Source organism: Centruroides sculpturatus, unplaced genomic scaffold (assembly GCF_000671375.1).
Source record: "Centruroides sculpturatus isolate CEXI.00-Female unplaced genomic scaffold, Cexi_2.0 scaffold405, whole genome shotgun sequence".
Taxonomy (NCBI): Eukaryota; Metazoa; Arthropoda; class Arachnida; order Scorpiones; family Buthidae; genus Centruroides; species Centruroides sculpturatus.
The window spans coordinates 121,564-141,784 of record NW_019384578.1 but is presented as its reverse complement, the minus strand read 5'-3'; the positions used below and the strand labels follow the sequence as shown (position 1 = coordinate 141,784).

General features: G+C 30.2%; 1 protein-coding gene across 1 annotated transcript in view; it reads left to right on the top strand.

Annotated features, from left to right (window-relative positions):
- Positions 1-1,736: 1,736 nt before the first annotated feature.
- The window catches only part of LOC111624393, a 32,764-nt gene continuing 14,279 nt past the window's right edge, over positions 1,737-20,221 (top strand). Inside the window, exons 1-4 of the mRNA XM_023367223.1 lie at positions 1,737-1,952; positions 5,188-5,414; positions 16,467-16,589; positions 16,660-16,745. Of these exons, the coding sequence (XP_023222991.1) occupies positions 1,814-1,952; positions 5,188-5,414; positions 16,467-16,589; positions 16,660-16,745 (575 nt within the window). The 5' untranslated portion in view covers positions 1,737-1,813. The remainder of the gene's footprint in view (positions 1,953-5,187; positions 5,415-16,466; positions 16,590-16,659; positions 16,746-20,221) is intronic.

The window sequence follows — 20,221 nt, the reverse complement described above, 5'->3', positions numbered from 1 at the left end:
ACGAGGCACCTTTAAAAGAGAAACCCGTTTATTTAAAACTAAGAAAGTTGCTTACATCAGTGGACGCTAAGTTCCTTCAGGGAGCGTGAATGTTCGTTCTAGATTTCGTTTCATTTGATGTTCATCTTCCGGTGAGGAGAGTTGAGACGACAGCCCAGGGTCAGTGACGAGATGGCGATCGATGAATGAATCTCGGATGTGCACCTCTACTTTCGGATGAATCTCGAAAGTAGAGGGCACAGGATGGAAAGGGGAAATCGTCAGTGACTGGGAGCGATAACGATTTCGCTCTGGCGACCCAGAATCGTCGGATGACGCAGGTTTAAAAGTACAGTAGCCTACTACTACTAGTTTGTTGATGTCCAGACTTTGTGCTCGTCTTTTTTTTAAAGTTCGGAGTTTTATAGATATTTTCCTTTCTAATTCTTTTTTGATTGGCTGGACTTTCCTTTCCTCGCTCCCCGATTGAACTCGCACCTGTCTTCAGGTGAAAATTGATAAGTTCGGGTCGCGAGAAAGGTCTGCCCGGGATGGTCTATCCGACACCATCTCTCGACTCTGGCCGACAGTACCAAGACACTTGCGCTCATATTTTCACTTGTTATTTCCTTTTGTAACATTCTAGAACGTTCATACTTTTTTCTACGTCTTTTGTTTGTCAGACCTTCTCTTTTCCCGATCAAGTTTTCTTCTCGCTATTGTATATGAGCGATGGTGTCAAAGTTTGGCATCGCCGACTTCGACGCATGTAAACTCGACACTTTGCGGAATCGTTTGTCTGTCTCCTCTTCACGTTAATTATTTATTACAAATTTTTATAAACTTTTTTAGGTTCGAATTCAATCTGGGGCCTTACATGATCAACAACCGATAATCTCCATATGAGATTTTCGTCTTGTGATTAATACCTCAAAAGCAGTTACCGAGTTTTGCCTCCACTTCTATTTAAAGTGGAATCTTCTAGTGTGTCTTACCTTCGTTATCAATTGGAACTGTCCTTAACTATTAAAACTCATCTAATAACGCACGCTAGATATTTGCTTATACCCTTAATGTACTGTACAGTACATTAATGCATTAACATATACCGCGTTATTTCGTAAATCGTGTTTTTATATTCTTTGATACATTTATGGTTTCAACCGTAATTCATTGTTGGGGTTTTTCTTAATTGGGGTGGATGACTTTTGTCGGCTGACAGTTCCTAATTATGTATAAAATAAATAAATAAATAAAAACGTAATAAACTCTACTCGTTATTCAGTTGGTATGTTATAATATTACGTTGCATTTGTAGGCATATTTATGGATGAAATACAGTTAAAAAGTAAAAAAAACAGGTTTTGTTTTGTGGGTCGGAAACGGTCTAATCCATTTTACATCGTTTCTTATGGGAAAATTTGTTTCGGTTTGAGAACAAATCGATTTACGAACAACATTTAGAAACAAATTAAGTTCGTAAATCGAGGTTTGGCTATATTTATTTTATTGTTAATCATGTTAATTTAATTACAAAAAACATTTAAACAATTTTAAAAAACAATACACATATCTAGAATTTAACTTTAAAATTTTTAAAATTATTATAGTATTAATTTTTATATTTTATTATTAGTATTAATATAATAAACTTTTAAATTATTCCTATTATATTTTTAGTTTATTATTAATATTGATTTTTATGTTTTTACAATTTTGTAGCCAGATAGCCAAATTGTTCAATGTTGGTAGAGGTCTCTGTCGCTGCACGTGTCTGAGTGGCGCGAAGCATGGTTTGACAAGTTGCATTAAATAAATTGATTAGTGTTAAAAAATGTCTGTTTTTAATCGATTCGCGAGAGAAAGGCAAATCGTTTGGGAATGGGTTAGTCAATTTTTATGCTGGGAATATTGTGCACAACTCATCGAACAGGATCCTGAAGAGAATAAACTTTATCCTAAGATAGAATCAGGTACAATCAGTTTTAAAAATAACTTTCTAATTCAGATATTTTTTATTATACCAATGAAAAATAAGTATTTGGTTGGGTATATAAAATGCTATTGATTATAAGTACAGTGACCATACGTCCTTTATTTCACTGCTCTGTCCTTTAACTTTATTTATTTTCTAAAATAGGCATTTTGTCCTTTATTTTGTAAAGTTGACGCAAAGTTAAAAAAATTTTTTAAAATAATATATTGAACAAGTTAGTTTTGTATACGCCATCACGACCAGTGTTGCATTGCTACATAGAGCGCAGTAGTGCAGTGTGTCGCCAACCAAACGGCCCACTGACAGTACCAGGGGGTGGACACTCTTATGGGGATTTTTGTGATAGTTTTTTAACTCTCTAGTTGATGGATGATACACTTGTTAATTAAAGCTGAAGTTAGTTGAAAGAAAAAATGAGGGGTTTCTTCCTATTGTTATTAGAAAAGTGGTTTTAGCATTAGAAAAATCAGAAAATATACAAGCCAAAAAATTCAATGATGCCGTGTACACATTTTATCAAATGTGCATAGATTATCTAAATAATTGGGACATGTTTTTATTGAAATAGATGTGTTTGAATGGGTCACATTATGCGAAATCTCTTTGTGGGCGAAAGTAGAGGAAAGCTATATCTTTATTTCGAATCATTGGTCCGTAAATATACTCGACTGTGAATTATTTGATGAAGTTTCGTGTGTAAAAAAATATCTCACAAACGAAAAGATCGACAAATGGTGACAGAATAATCAGCCCTGCCGTCAAAGGTGGATTGAGATTTTTGAACATTTTACAGCAAAAGAAATTGTTTTCAAAAACATTTGTAAAATCATAGAATTTTCTTTGTCTCCCTGGATCTTAATGCCCCCATTGAACGAATATTTTCATTGCTGAATAATATGTGGACGAATGAAAAAACTGATTTAAAAGTAAGCACATTAGAAGCATGTATTGCTATCAAATACAACTTTCAAATGAACTGTATGGAATTTTATGACTTTAAAGCGTGAAACGGCACTATAAAAAAAAAAATTAATTCTACTGAAAAGTATCAAAATTAATGTTATTTAAATTTTTACAGTGTGTGTATGTGTAATAATTCAGATTGTTTAAAATTTTAATGTATGCATTGTTGTATGCTACTATTTTCGTAATAAATGTTATAAACTTATGAATTTTATAAGGATTTTTTGATTTTCTTCGATATGTCCTTTATTTTCCCCCAAAAAAATATGGTCACTGTAATTATAAGTCATATAGATCTTGCATCTGTATATACTGTAGGTATTGGCACGTGTCAGTTCATAGGGGATCATTTAAAGCTTTTCGATCCAGCTCCCCCTAACCCATTTTCCCTTGTGTGAGAAAGACTTGGAAATATTTTCTATGAACCTCACGATTTGTGTCTTTACCATACATTGTTCTCGACATCTGGAAACCATTAAATGCAATATTTCTTCTTACCCATTTAACAGAGGAAAGGAAAAGGTTGTCGGTGACCTCAACCTTTGCCTATGGTCACAGTCCAATACCCTGCCACCCACTTGCTTCTTTTCTCCCTCCTAGATTTACTCGCCGCCCACGGGGGGTGGTGGTGCTCACTTTGGAAACCACTGATTTAAAGCAGGGCTTCTTAAACTTTTTTTATTCACAACCCCATTTATGATTGTGATTTTTTTCGCAACCCAAAAAATATAAAATAAAAATATATACAAATTTGCAAAAACAATAATAGTGTACTACCACAGTTCACTCTTGTGTTACNTTCTTTTCTCCCTCCTAGATTTACTCGCCGCCCACGGGGGGTGGTGGTGCTCACTTTGGAAACCACTGATTTAAAGCAGGGCTTCTTAAACTTTTTTTATTCACAACCCCATTTATGATTGTGATTTTTTTCGCAACCCAAAAAATATAAAATAAAAATATATACAAATTTGCAAAAACAATAATAGTGTACTACCACAGTTCACTCTTGTGTTACGATGGAACGGAGACAACTGAATACACTGAAAAGCGACAATTACTACACTAGTTCAGACTACAATCAGTGTTGCTGAATCATTGTCTTGCTGCACCAGAAGTGACACAAAGCGGAACTTACGAAACCTATGACACAAAGCGTGCCATTTTCAAATTCTCGCAAATTATTTTCAATATTTTGCATTAAAATCTCGCGACCCCAAGATTCCGCTAAGTGACCCCAAATAGGGTCGCAACCCATAGTTTAAGAAGCCCTGATTTAAAGGATAAAAGCATTGTCAAACTATAATTTTTTGAAGTTAAAAAATAAACTGACTCGGTCGTAATTCGAGAAATCGTCAAAATTTTTAATTTATGGGCATTTCTCGATATGTAACGGGTTTGAACGCCATTATTCTCTAGGAATTATTGCATCCGCAGATTCAAAAAATACTAGTCGATCGACAACTTTATTTTACCCAGTTGCATTTGGAAACTACAGTATTTTCTTCCTCTTCTTCCAAACAAGTCAAACAAAGCGCAAACTTTTTGTTACTCTAGTAAATATACAATAAATACAATAAATTTACAATTATACATGTACTAAAAATTTAAAATATTTACCTTACAGAATATTTCAATATTTCAACCATTATTTTTTTTTATTTCTGTAATGATATGAACATCATCATTTTGTAAACCGCATTGTGAACACAAATTCCACGTGGCAGCAATGACTATTGGTACAAGGCTGCATTATGTTTTTAATTACACTACTAACTTTATTTATTGAATTTGTTTCATATAAACAATATTAGTACTGATGAAATAATTTCTTTACTTTCAAAGTAACTTACAGATATAATTTTTATTGTTTTTGAGATAAGATTGCAATAAATATTTGGAAATATTAAAAACTTTTGGTAAATATTATTTTATTCAAGAATTACTATTTTTGTTTTAAGAACTCCAGATTTTCTGTTTTTGTTTAATGTTTTTTGGAATCTACAATTCAATCTGCCTAAAAGCTTGTTTTAGGAAGATTTTTATTTGAATTTTTATTCAAAATAGTTATTTTATTAATATTTTTTACAGTATTGTGGTGCTACATCTTTAAAAATATTGTCATAAAATTTTTGAAATTCAAAATATTTTTACATAAGTTTATGCTGTCCCAATAATTTTTACTAACTGTGAATAAATTAAATTGAATCTTTAATACTGATTAATATATATTTTTTTCTTATTCATTGTAGAATTTTTTCAACAATTAGTTGAATCTAGTATTCAAGATAAAGAAGATTTCACATTTTATCGAACTTTAGTGAAATATTTAAAACTAACAAATCACTTACTAGATGAAAATGTTTCTAATGATGAATTTCAATGCAATTTGGAGACTTGTTTAGACTGTCTGAATGAGATATGCTGTGTCTATCCTCAACTTAAATATTTCGGTCATCATTTAAATAAATTATTTCAGGTATGTTATACAAATAAATATATGTTGTAAACAAATATAATTTTTATTAAAATTGTTGTTAGATTTTGATGTTTTTGCAATACAAACTAGATTATATAAGTATATATTATCAGTATGTTACAATATAGCAAACCTTTGAAATAATCATTATCTGTTGTGTTCTTTATGTAAATATGTAGGTGATTCAAAAAGTAAAGTAAAAGACCTCCCCTGTACAAATTTTATTTCACAGGCAGATATAGTGATACAGATTATTATGGCACTGTTACATATTATTTTTCAACATAGTCACCATGCTTGTCCAAACATTTATTCCAATGATATAACAAGGCATTGATACCGGCAGAGAAGAAATCTGCGTTGAGTCCCTTTGGCCACTTCGTGATGGCTTGCTGAACTTCCATATCAGTTTGGAATCACCTACCATCCAAGTGCTTCTTGAATGGTCTGAAGAGATGGAAATCATTCCTGAATCATACCTTCAATATGGCACAGATTGTCATCTGTGGAAGACGTGTTTGGCCTACCAGATCTTTATTCAGTTTGCATATCTGACCTGCCTTTACCGAACTCAGTGCACTAAACCCATGCCTGTTTTTGTGACATGACATTATCACCATACACCTCAACAAGTTGACAATGAATTTCTTTTGGTGTTCTACTGAGTTGCCCTTTAGATGCAGAAACCGAATCACACTATGCACGTCCATGTTTGACTACGTTTCTGTGAGCGCAGCCATCTTCAAGATGATATTGTGAGAATCTGATACAACATTTGGCCAAGCAATGCCTGTGTGATAAAGCTGTGGTCTTCCACTGCAGCCCTAATGGAAAATTCGAACAAGAGGAGGTATATGACACCCATGAGAGCTCTTGTTACCTTACTTTTTGAATTAGTCTTGTAATATACTGTTTACTATTTAGCCTACTTCAATCAAATTTTGATTTAACACCACCATTTGTTTACCTCAGAAACTGATACTAAATCAAGTGTGACACTAAACAGAAATAGCTCATGCAATAAGAATTATACAAAGCAGATCAGTTATCAGTTATATGCACTTGTTTGAAGTTTTAGTTTGAAAGTCACTTAATTTAATGATAACTAGTATTTCCAATGCAAAATTTTAGAGTCGATATTCACATACTGAAGTGTTTGCTACTTAATATTTATGGAGAAGATCCATTCAGTGGTATTCACAGAAGCTACCCTAGGATTTGAGAGATCCTAGGCAAAGTTTATTTTTGAGACCATTAAAAGAATGATGGAGGTAGAAGTAGATTTATTTAGATCTATCATAATATAAGTAATTTAATTAATACAGAAACAGACAGTAAAACATCCAATAAAATAAAATTTGTACAATAGTTTTACAATAAATTGGAAAATACACTTACAGAACTGCTCTTCTGCTTTTAGCAGTGCTGAATTTATCAATTACAGAGAAAAATGTACAGCTCTGCAGCAATATTTTTTTTAATGGACAAGATCAAAAGTGAAGAAAGTCTCTCTTGTAATCCCCTTTTTTTAAGTGTCTTGATCAGCAGTGCTCTTGATAAGCACCCCAAAAGAAAAACACCCCAAAACTGCAACTGCAGAACTGCAATACCCCAAAAGAAAAAGAAAATTCAAAAAAGTCTTCATTTTTATTATTTGTAAGTATATAAATTATTATCTACAGTAAAAATTAATGTTTTTATCAAAACTAGCACCAACCAAAACATTATATGAAATCAAAAAGATTCTATTAAAGTTGTATATGATGCACTTTTTTGAGACAGCCACAAGCTGCCACGGTTCTTCATCATTTTTATCTTTGAGAATAGTCATTCTTCAGATAGAACAGATACCAGTATAATTATATTTTCAACAATTACTGATAATTGATATACTTTTTTGTACTATCAATTATTGATTATTGATTTTGTAGTACTTTTAAATACTAAAATATACTATAAAATTTGTGAGACTGGGCATTGCATTTTATGCCTAGATAAGGCCACTTCTGAATGTTCATTATAGAGTGATAGCCTTGCTATTTTTGTATAAGCCTTGTCTATAGGAAATAAGCAAAACTGTTTTAGATGTTTTGTTTGAGGAAAAACAGGAGATAGCTTTTTATACATATCTCTTTGTGACATAACATACTCAAATAAAACCATATATAAAATAAAATGATAATTTATGTATTATAAAACATTTGAGTAATTTTAATGTTTGTTTGATATAAAGTTAGAAATTATTTCAGTTATAAAGTTTATTAATAAGAATTGAGTTATTTTCAAAGCCCATTTACAAATTTTTTATAACTAGGAAAGAAAAGCTATGCAGTAGCATGTATTAAGAATTATACTAAATAATAGAATGATACAAAATTTTGGTTTTTGTGCCCTTTGACCCGATAAACTTTTAATGAGTATGCTAGGATGCCCTCTTAACAATCATAGGATAGAAAGAATACAAAATAATAATAAATATTGTAAGTATAATATGAGATAAAAAATATTTTTTTAGGACTGGAAGCAACATTCTCATTTGACAGAGTATAAACTGTATGGTTATATAATCCAAAATTATATATGAATTTAGAGAAAAAATTTATTTGTATTCAGACAACACTTGTCCAGACATTTCTAAAATTTATAATCTTGCATTAAATGGATGGTGAGGAATACTTTCTAATAACTAACTAAAAAACAGTTTGACTGGAAAAATTTTAAAGTTAAGATTTCTAATATTGTAATTATTTTTTTACCACTATGAGAAGTTATTAAAATTTAATTTCATTGTAATTTAATTTATAAAGTTTTTAAACAAAGTAAATTTTTATTTTGTTTTAGTCTGATGATTAATTTTAGCTCTCTGACTATTGAATTGAATCCTATTATTCTAATTATTTTTAAAGGATATAAGATTTACTTATACAACATAATTGGTTTCTGGAACACTATGATAAATTAAATTGTCCTATTTTCCGATATAGTTTGTCTCAGATTCAGTTGAGAGTGATTTCACATAATGATGTTGTGAACAGAATAAGCACATAATTTCTTACCATATTTATCATTTTGCTGTTTGGAAAAGTCTGTTTATATTTCACATTAAATTTAATAGTCTTTATAATATAATTTTAATTCTTACTTTAAAAATAATTTTTGAATAATTTAATTTTCTAACATTTGAAACTCCTTCTTTATAATGGATAAATATAACCTAAACACTTTTTACATTTTACTAATGTCAATATCAAATAAAAGTGAGACCAAATAAACTTAATTTGATGTGCCATGAGTTGAGATTATGTTTCTAAAGATACAATTTTTTCTATATAATATTGATTATAAATAGCAACAAAAAATACAGCACTTAAATATATTGATAATTATTTCATACATTTTTAGTATAAATTAAAACAAAAACAACTGCACATCTTTTTTTTTTCAAGAGGTTACCAAAAAAAAATTTAAACACTTATTTTATACACTGTAAAAAATGTTTGCAAGTAATTATATACATTTAATGATCTGAATTCTGTTCATACATTCTGTTCTGATTAATGTGATGAAAATTTATATTTTAAAAATATATATTTGTTAAAATATCTGATTTTTATACAATTTGACATTTGTTAATAATTTCAATAAATTTAAAACAAAGATCTAACCATTACAATACAAATTTAATGAAATATTATTGTGCAATGTACCAAGTCCTCATCTTCAATTACATAAAAAAAACACCACACTTTTTCCTATAATAAATTATTTAAAATTGTATTTTTGTTTAAGTTATAACTATTATAGAATTATAAATTATATGTGAATAATCTATTGATTCATAATATAATAAACATTAATACATTGACTCTTACTTTCATTATAAAATTAATTTCACCATATTCTTTATTTTAATGCTTATTTGTTATTGTAAAATCAGTAGAACCTCACTAATCTGAACTTGAACTTGGTCTGATTAGCAAGTATTTCAGATTACTGGAAATTCTTTTTCTCAATCTATTTTTTTGTATATATTAATATAGGGTTCTCAATTTACTGAAGTTGAAATTATCTATTGTATTACATCATATTATATTTTTGAGAATTGACAAATTTGGCTCATACACTTAAGTTTTAAAATACGAGTATTTTATACATGAAGGAAAAGACAAGAAACTAGCCTTAATTTTATATTCCAAAAACATTTTAAATTCATTTTGAGGATGAAGGCACATGTACAGTATTTTGAACAGCAGAAGATAACTGCAACAACACATTTTGTTCAGAGAGAGTTTATTTTTTCTGTTCAAATTAGCAAGATCTTACTGTACAAAAAAAATTGTAAAATTTAAGAATACATAATGTTATTTTGTACATTGTATTTGGTTTGTAAGTAACAAACTTTAAATACACTCAAATTTATATGTGCATGAACTGGCAGTATTATTATGATTTATTATTAATTTTTTAATTTAATATCTTCAATTTATTTAATTTTGAATATATTCTTATAAAAATTATTGATCAGTTTTGATATTGCTAAAAACACACTACATTTTCAAAATGAAGAAAACATTTTTAGATAAATTATTCAGATTCAAAAATTACATGTACTATTTTGCTTCTTTAATCAGGGTGTATCTTCACCTTCCTTACTGCCTTCCTCAAACAGTTTTCGTAGCTTTTTCTACCTGAAAACTTTTTTAAATTAATGCCCTAATTAACAAATTAATATGCTTGGAAAGCAAACTATATAATATTTTGCTTATTTAACAGTTTCACAAAATGATTTGCTATTTTTATTTATTGTTGATAAATGATTGTATACTTAGAATCATATCATAAGATTATATTAAAAACATTTTCTTTCAAGCAGATCTTGTTTGAAGTGCAACATTTTTTATTAAAACAGTACACGATAATTTCTTAAAATATTCCAACAAGTAAAAATCATTGTAATTATTATAATAAAGTCATATTTTAAAATAACTAGTTAAATTTATGCTACTGAAATTTTAGATTGTTTATAAATTATAAAACAGTCTCAAGAAAGATATTTAACATTCATATGATTCTGTAGATTATTATTATTCTTTTTGACTAGAAATGTATAATTTCAAGAATTAGCCTATAAATTTACCAATTAACAGAATTGATGTGTACACACACATGTCTTAATTTTATACTTTACATTTTCATTTTATGAATGAACATATAATTTAACTTCAAATTTTAAGCTTTATCTTTTGAAGAAAATATTTGTTTCTTTTGAAAAATTTTGCAAATCAATTTAAATTCATTAAAAACAATCTTTTCAGAGTATCTTATTTCTTGAATAAAATCCAAATAACAATTTTTTGGGAAGATAATTTCATTAGAAATATTCTGGTAACAAAAGCTCACAACAATTAAATACAATAGTGTCCCGAAAACTCGGCACTCGATAACCCGGTAGTCCGGATAACTTGGCACAAGCTGTTATCCTCCCTTCTTTCTGCAAATGATGACGGTCAAGGTCTTATCCAGAACTTAAAGAAAATTAACCTAATGGATGTTGTTGGCTGGGTGGTGGACACCTGGAATGAGTTAGAGTCATTAACACTAGTTCGTTCATGACGAAAACTCCTTGATCACAAGGGAAATGAGTTCATTGAACATGATGATGCAGAAAATGTAAACTTACTCAACCTCCTGAAAAGAGTTCCTGGATGTGCAGAAGCCAGTGAAAATGATGTCGAACAGTGGTTCCAGAACGATAACAAGCAAGACATTATGTCCAATGCAGAAATTATTGCTGTTGTCACAGTTAAATGAAAAAATGCCAGAAAATGATGAAGACGTCGATGTTGAGAACTCTACCGTACAAGCTCCTAAAATATCACATAGTGAGGGACTAAAGGCTGTCGAAACTGCCCTTCAGTATTTTGAACAACAAGGTGCGTCGGTAATGGACTTACTTTTCCTTCGTCGTCTTCATGATGAAGCAGCAAAATGCAGAATGCATTGCGGAAGACAACAGGATGTTACGCATTTCTTTTAAAAGGAAGGAANGTTATGAGAAGCTTTTTTTGCCATCTCATCAGCCTTTTCATTTCCTATGTGCCCCTGGTGACCTCTAATCCAGTTTAGAGTGTATCGACAGCTAGAAGTATTTATAATATTATGTATGTTGTTTGCTATTGGATGGTAATTCCTGGAGTTTAATAGATCGATAGCAGAGGCACAGTCTGTAGTAATTTTTATTACTCCATTCGTGTACATTTGGTTTGACCAGGAAACAGCCATCTGTATAGCGAATAGTTCTGCTTAGAAATTAGAGCAAAATTCGCCAAGATTGTACTGTTTTATTGCTATTGTTTCGTTGTTACAATAAACCACGAAACTACAACCCACGCTTTTCCCGGTTTTTGATCCGTCCGTATATATATTCACATTTGTCTCATGACTTGAGTTAAATGTTATATTATTGATTAATTGAGTGCCGCTATAAATAGCTAAGTGAAGAATTATAATTGAGTGCCGCTACAAATAGCTAAGTGAAGAAGTTAGTGTCAAGTGGCTGTTAGTAGAAAGACTTATATCTACTTAATACTAATAAAACTGAATGCAAGTGCAAATCTTAATACCATTAACAGCTAGACAGAGAGTGTGAAAACAAACGAACACAATGACAAACTAGAGAAGATGAACGGACCAACAGAAGACAAATGAGCAAGACCCCAATTATTTTATTTTATTATCATTTTTTTTTAAGCATTAACTAACTAAACTAACCTACCATAATCTAGGATGAACCTAACCAGACAACTAAAGATAGCAACCCTAATCTAATTTAACCTAACCTATCATAACCTAACTGGAAACCAAGCTGAAGCCCCCAGTCTAACTTACAACTAGGATTAACTTAAACTAACTGAATTTAGACTGAAAAGATGATGAAAAATAAGAATTAAAATATGAAGTTGAAAGGCAGCTACATACTGACAGTTGAAACAAAGCAGGGGAAAGCTAATTGCAATCCATGCCCTCAGAGTGAGTGCTCTCAAAAGCCCCACTAAGGGATATGAATGTGAATAGATGATGGAACATTGTTCGCGTGTGAATGAGTTGTTCAGGTTGCAAAGCCAGTTGTACTCTTCAAGAATAGCAGCTCTCATTAAACTATCCCTAATATGATTGTACCTAGATCAGCGCAAAACTAAGTGAAGTCCTCCTGAATATCACAATTGCATTGTGGATTGTCTCCAAGGTTAAATCTATGCAAGTATTGCTTAAAGTTGCTGTGTCCTGTTAGTACCTGAGTGAGGGTGTAACTGGAATAAAAGTGGCAAAGAATCACAGTAGTGTCAATCTTGGGGATAAGTGTAGGTCAGCCTACCAGTGGTGTCATGGTCCCAGCTGTCTTGCCAGAGAATGAAGATTTGCTTCTTGACATCATTGTTGACAGATAGGAATGTAATTGAAAGTATTAGTGACTGAAGACTTTGCTGCTTGTTTGGCAAGATGGTCAGCGGTCTCGTTGCCAAGAACCCCCGCATGACCCGGTACCCATTGGAAATCTATTCTAATGTCGTTGTCTAAGTATATGAGATGGACAAGTTTTAAGCGGCTATCAGACTTTGCTTCCAGATGTAGCATTTGACCAGTCTTTTTCTCAATTCTAATATCAGAGATCCACACAAAATTGTTTTCATTTTGCTAAATGCCTCTTTTGCCATACCAATTCTCGTGATTCCTTTTCCACTTCTGCACTCAGTCAAGCAAAGCACCCAGGTAACTGTTTACTTGTTTCACTTTTCACCATTAATGTGGATGTTGACATTTATCATTGTTGATCACTGTGCAACAAGAATGATTGCCTTATGTAGTGGATCACTTTGAAATTATCTGTGAATGACAATTTCAATGTAATTGATTCCAACTTTACAAACTGCAAACACAAAACTCCTCTGTTGCAGTGTCACCATTTTTGTTTACTGCAGTTCCTAGAGGTAGTAGACAATGAGATATATGAATGCAGATGAAAGAGGAGACTCAGACAGTTATTCTAATAATTGGTGTACATTGCATACTTCTCAGATAATAATTAACATGATTACAGAAAATATAAAATGGTAGAATTATTTTTGGAAGACCCTGTATTAGTTTTATAAAGGTTGTTTGTTCTAGAATAAAAATAGCTAAAATTGTTTTTATAGTCACATTAACATAAGAATTGCAATCTTAAAAGCAAAACCAAATCTAATATGTAGAATATTGAATGCTGATGCTATCAACTGTAACTTTATATAACATTGTATATTATGGATGGGTTAGCAAATGACTGTGACTCTAGATATTATATAAATTTGTTTTAGCATCATTGGTTTGTATAAGGCCCCAAACTGGGAATGGTCATTAGGAGTAATTTAAGAAAGGGTATGAATTTACAAAGATTTACTTTANATATAGAAAGACATATATTTTATCTATTACTCAATTAATTCCAAATAAATTAAAAATTTAAAATTAGGGGAAAATAGTATTAATATAGTAATTATGAAATATATAGGGTAGCCAAAATTATGTCTCCTGTTTTATTTTAAATCAATTGTGTTGAAATTCATACACTATAAATTACATATTACAAAGCATATCTTGGTAAAGGATTTTGAGTCTCACTTCATTTCAATACAGCTGCCTGCATTGCCAATGCACATGCTCATGTAGCATTTTTTAACTTAATGCATAACACAAAACAATGTTATAAGATTTGTGTAAAGCTTTATTAGTTAGATATTGAACAGAATGATCAGCACAAACTTCAAAAATATTTTAGAAATTTTCTTTTTGAAATACAAGCTTTTAAAATTGAAAAATGCTCTTTTAAAATATTTAAAAGAAAAATATAATATAATGAATAAAATAAATAATACCAAATAAATAAATAAATATAATAAAATAGTCCTGCTTTGGAACCACATTGTATTGCTACAAAATATTTCAGTACAAAGGAAAATCAGTTCATGCTAACACTTGCCTTGTCAGTAAAGATGGTTTGACCAAGCAAGTGTTGGTGTGGATTGATGTTCCATTCTACAGATATAATAAAATACATAAATAAATAACAAAAATTACAAACTATAAAATTAAGTGGCATCCTGGAGACAGAAGGTAGGTTGGTTTATATGATTGTTTTGTTTGGAGGATGAACAAGGTTTCAAAAAAAAATAATGTGTGTGTTATCTGTCCTGCTTATCAAGGAAGAATCATTCCATGATGGAAATTGATATATAACCAAATCTGCCAATTTAGTGAAACTTCTTCCTGCTAAATAAAATCAAATTGTGATATAAGAACTGTATTGTAGTCATAACAATAATAGTAATCTGCAATTTAATAACATTAATGAAATAAATATGGAAGTTGTAAGGGTTTTTAATCCTATATTGTATTGAAACTAGTGAACACAATGTTGAACAGTTGTGGGAATTGTACATGAAAATAAAAAATAATAATGATATTTTTTCACATTCTCATGAAAGATCTCATGTCCTACTTTAGGCTTATCCCACAGTTCAAGAACCACTGGTTTATAAGAATATACATATTATATGTTATATATAAGATATAAAAGAGTAGCTCTTTACTTAATTTTTGTATGAAATGCCACATTTAAATATTGCACTGTGTCATTAGAGAGTTTGTGGCCAAAGTTAAAATGTTAAACTTGTACAGCAAGCAAAGTATACGTTTGATGTTTGAACTCTAAGTAAAACACGTTTTGCTACACATTCACATCATGCACTGAATCATGGGATATTGTTGAAAAACGGCAGAAATGTTTAACAATGATGAATGTTACCAGCAAAGGTAAATAAACAAATTAAACTATTTTAAAATATTTATAGGATGTTTTAATAACACTGAATAATTATTTTTGACTTTAATTAGCATTGTGTCTCCTACAGTGCAATATAATAGTAGGACAATTTCAATGCATTTTGCCTGTTCTCACAACATATTTTTGTTGAGGGAATTAGTGACTTATGTAAATCCAAAAGCAGCTCGGAAAATTTTTTTAGAAAATTTACAAATGTATTATGCCTTTGATGGTAGAAGATGCTGTGAAAGAACAAACTTACTCCTACAGAATTATGATAAGCTATTGTGAACACAAATATATGTAAATTCTATAGGCATTTCACTTGCAAAATAATTAAATAATTTCTGGATTAAAATCCTCTGTTTCTTTACAATATTATTCATAAATGCTTAAATAATTATTTAATAAAATACATTATAATTTTAACCCCAAACACAAAAAACATGAAGAAGTTTAAGCCAAACTTCAACTCACTATGCTTGACATACCAAATGCCAATGTCAATCTTCTAGACTTACCAGATGGTGATGCTTGATGTCCAACATTCACATTTTCACGATGAAAACATCAGCCATAACCCCTCTCTTATGTAGAGTATAAGTTACTGTAATTATGTTAATTATTATCCAATAAGTATGTGATGTACTGTACACCAATTGATAGAGTAACATCTTTTATCTGTATTAAAACATCTTGTCTATCCCTGTTAAAAGCACCATAAACAAAAATGGCAACTTCTCATAGAGAAGGTATTTTGTGTTCTGCATTTTACAAAGTCACAATCATTTATCATTGTGCATTTATATAGACTAACATTTATATAGAAATGGAAGTAGATTTAATATGAATGTTACTCTTGGTTTACATGATTTCAATTAACACAAAACTTTCACACCATGTAAATTGAGGGTTAAATGTACTTCCCAAAAATTTATATGGAATACTGTATAATATTTCTTATTACAGTTATAGTTTCTTTATGGAGGCTACGAAGGAATCAGGCTAAAAATGTAGGGATTGTCTATAAACAGTGTGATTTATTAGAAGAAAAAGATATTGATCTATATTTTATTAATGTATTTAGCAATTTAAATTTGAAATTAGTTATTCATTTTCTAGTTTTCAATTTCCTGATTTTGTAGCAGCAATAATAATTAATGTAAGCAATTTGTTGATCTGTTTATATTTAGGAAATTCGAATTGATTTAAGTTATCAAGAAAGATGTAGAGTATGGAAGACTGTGTTTAATTTATCACAAAGTTGCCTTTTAAATGAAATCTTAGAGTTACTTCCAAAACCATATATTCTAAATGTAAGTATTAAAATATTTTAATTGTTTCACATAATTGTATTAATTGACAGTCTTTATTCTTTTTATATAGTTTATCAATGGTTTTGATTTGAATAAACATGATGCCATTAATGACAGATCTTTTATTGATAAAGTTGTAGAATTCATAAAAAATTTGTAAGTAAATGAAGTATAATTTTAATATATTTTCTTAACTATATTAAATAATTATCATTTGAATTGTTTTAAATAACTTTGTCATTAATGATAATATTTTTGACATGAAATATTATTACTTTTGCACTTAACTAATGTCATTGGAACATATTTTAAATGCTTATAATCAAACAGCCAAATAGTCAAGATTGCTAAGATGTCAACATACTGCTCTGAAGGACTTAGGACCAAATTTGGGAGCAACCTCTGGAGTTTTGTCCCAGATAAGTCTGGTCTCATCTCTCATCACCTGCCATTCCCCATTCTAGGCCTGGCAGAAACCCACAATGGGTATGATTAAAAAGGCCCTCTTTGTACCTTATGGACCTAGGAGGAAAAATTCTTAAATTATTTTATTTTAAAATCAAACATTTTCAGATTGTCAGAAACATCTATTTTTCCATCTTTATTTTTTTAAATGTTACTCTTCTATCTAGTTTTGAATTATCAATATTTGTGATTTCTTTGAAAACAACTATTTTTGATAAGTTTCAAATGTGTTATTCTGTATAATCCATATATTTTTATTCATTTTTAAAGCATATCATTTGAATATTCTATTCTGTTGCTGACAAACATAAACATAAATATAAATATCTTTACTAAATTTGTATTAAATAACTTTACAAATTTCAATATAAATCTCAAAATTTATATATTTAACAAATTAATTATTTTTTTAAATGATCACATTAATAATCTGACATGCTGTTTTCATTTATTACAAAAGTATTTAGAAACGTTTGAACATCAATAAGCTATTTCTAAACTATAATCAGTGATAAAAGTAATAATCTTTGATATATTCCAAAATTATAAAAATTGGGTTTATGAATTGGCTGAAAAAGTTTTTGATGAAAGTTCTTCAAGAAACTGATATCCATATCATAGTTAATTTGAACATTTGTGGTTAAGTTTGTAAAGTACTATATTTATTTTTACACCTTTTACAACAATTATAGACACGAACTGTGTGCCAGAAATAGCCGTTACCTAACGGGTACTTTACGCGAATTTGCGTTAATGTGCCAGGCCTGGACTTTAAGCGTGCACCGAATTAAATAATTGCAAAGTTAGTCAAAAACAATCTAATATTTAATAATTCTAATAATGACTATGTACAAAATTTAGTAACAATCAAACAACAATTTATTCAAAGAAAATGAGCAATAAGAATCAACCTGACAAAACTCAAAATCTGTTGGCTAACTTAAATCTATTCCCCTTTGGAATTTGACAAAAAATTCAAAGACTTAACTTATGTACAATAATTCTTATGAACTAAGGTCCTAACCGTCACCTCAATATACTAGGAATCTTTTTCCTCAACTCTCGAGACTTTCTAATCTTCGATCCACAAATCAAATAACTTCTAATTGCCTTGGAACACCTTTATCCTATCAGACACCTCTTGTCGTTCACTGCTACAAAGCTCACTATGCTCATTGCTAACAGAAGCTCACCTTGGTCATCTTCGCTTGAGGTATGGGATTTATACTGTGAGGTGATGTCACAATTCTGACTGAGTCCATTTCCCTCATTTACATACTTATCCCTAACATTGAACTTTTGCTTTTTGCCTGGCAGTCTATTATCCGACAATACTCACTAACCTTTTACATTGTTCTTTTTGACAATTTTCAGGATGTTTTATTCGTTAAGGTTTAGCAAGTTCCTAAGTTGTGCTTGTGGGGTCTCCCCCTCTTCTTGGTGTGGACTTACTTTTTTTCGCTGGGGAGCGCAAGCATGCGCACGTTTTTTTTCTACAGTGCTTTTTCTCATTGATGAGTTGGTTTTTCTTTCTTCTGTTTTAAGTTTCTAAGGTGAGTGGTGAGGAAACCTTCGTCCTAAGAAAACATAAGCTCCAAACAAAAATAGAATAAAAAGCAAAATAAAAAGTAACTAAAAATAACACTCGGACTTGGTTCCTTATAAGTTTAAAACTGATCCACAACTGAATCATTCACAAAAGTGAAAAAAAAAATGCACAATAATGTTAAAAAAAATACAGAATAGTATCTCTTTCCAAAGTCTCAATAGCATGTTTCAAAAGAAAAAGAAGTTGGATAGTAAGTTTCATTGGTTACTGCAAAATGCACGAGCCAGATGTAAAGTCTCAATAATTAGCTGAAATGAGAATTTGGATTAAGTGTGAAAACCTTTAAGCTATTTATCTAACTATTTTTGTTGATAAAATTGATGCTTTCCAGTTCCTTCTATGACATACATACATACATACGTGAAAGACATCGGCCTTACACAAGATGGTTTAGCTGATGGAAAAGAGGGGAAGGGGAAGAAGGAGGGAGAGGAGATAGACAGTAGAGAAAGATACAATCCCTCTGAACGACATACATATGGCTACTGTACCCTTTACATTTGATGTTGGTGTGTAGTTTTTAGGCTGCAAGGCCATAGTACCCCTGAAGGGTGTAAAGAAAACCTGAAAGTAGCGAACCCCAATAATTGAGTGCCAGATTCAGATTCAGATTCAGATATTTATTTTGTATATGTCACAAGACATATCCCGGTGCCGCTTGTGCATAACCGGGTGAATACAAGTATATAATATTAATTACATAATATATGAGTATAACCTTGATTACATAAAATATGAGTAAAATTAAATACATAATATATGATTATAATATATATACATTTTTAAATAATAAACGCGTACAATAGTATATAGTTAATTGCACGCGCGTGCAGTAACTTATTGCAGAAGCATCTTGTATTGCAGGACAACACTTATGATGTGCCATCAAAGGCAATACTCTCACACTCAATTGATACACAGTATCATTTGTAATCATATTAATTAACACTTAACAATTAATTAACACGATCAATTATTAAGAATAATAAATTTACAGTTCGACTATGCAAGTGCATATCACAAATACATCACATATGTTACATAAATTAATACCAGTGAGATAGATATCAATTACATGAACTCAATATTATACAATCAGAATTATGAAATACATAAAAATTAACTACATTATGTCACGTATGTTACATAGATTACTATAGATGATAAAGTATCAATTACATGAGAACAATATTATACAATCAGAATTATGTGATACATAAAAATTAACTACATCTCAAGTTTTCATACATAGCTATGTATATAAGTTAGTCATATCCATTTATCATTATTATTAATAACTTGCATTAATTAACATACATCGAATCTTCCTACAATGTTTGTCAATTACTCACGTTATACATACAATCTATAATTATACGTTGTGTATGTTATATACAATTTACACATCACTATGGTAATTCTCATGATGACATCATCTACATGTTCTCCTGAATAACATTCCAGTTATGCTTCCAGTTAGCTGCCGTAAGACAAGGGTCCTCACATCCATAGATACACTACTCATCATAAAAGTGAAATCTTAGCGTTGTGAGTCACT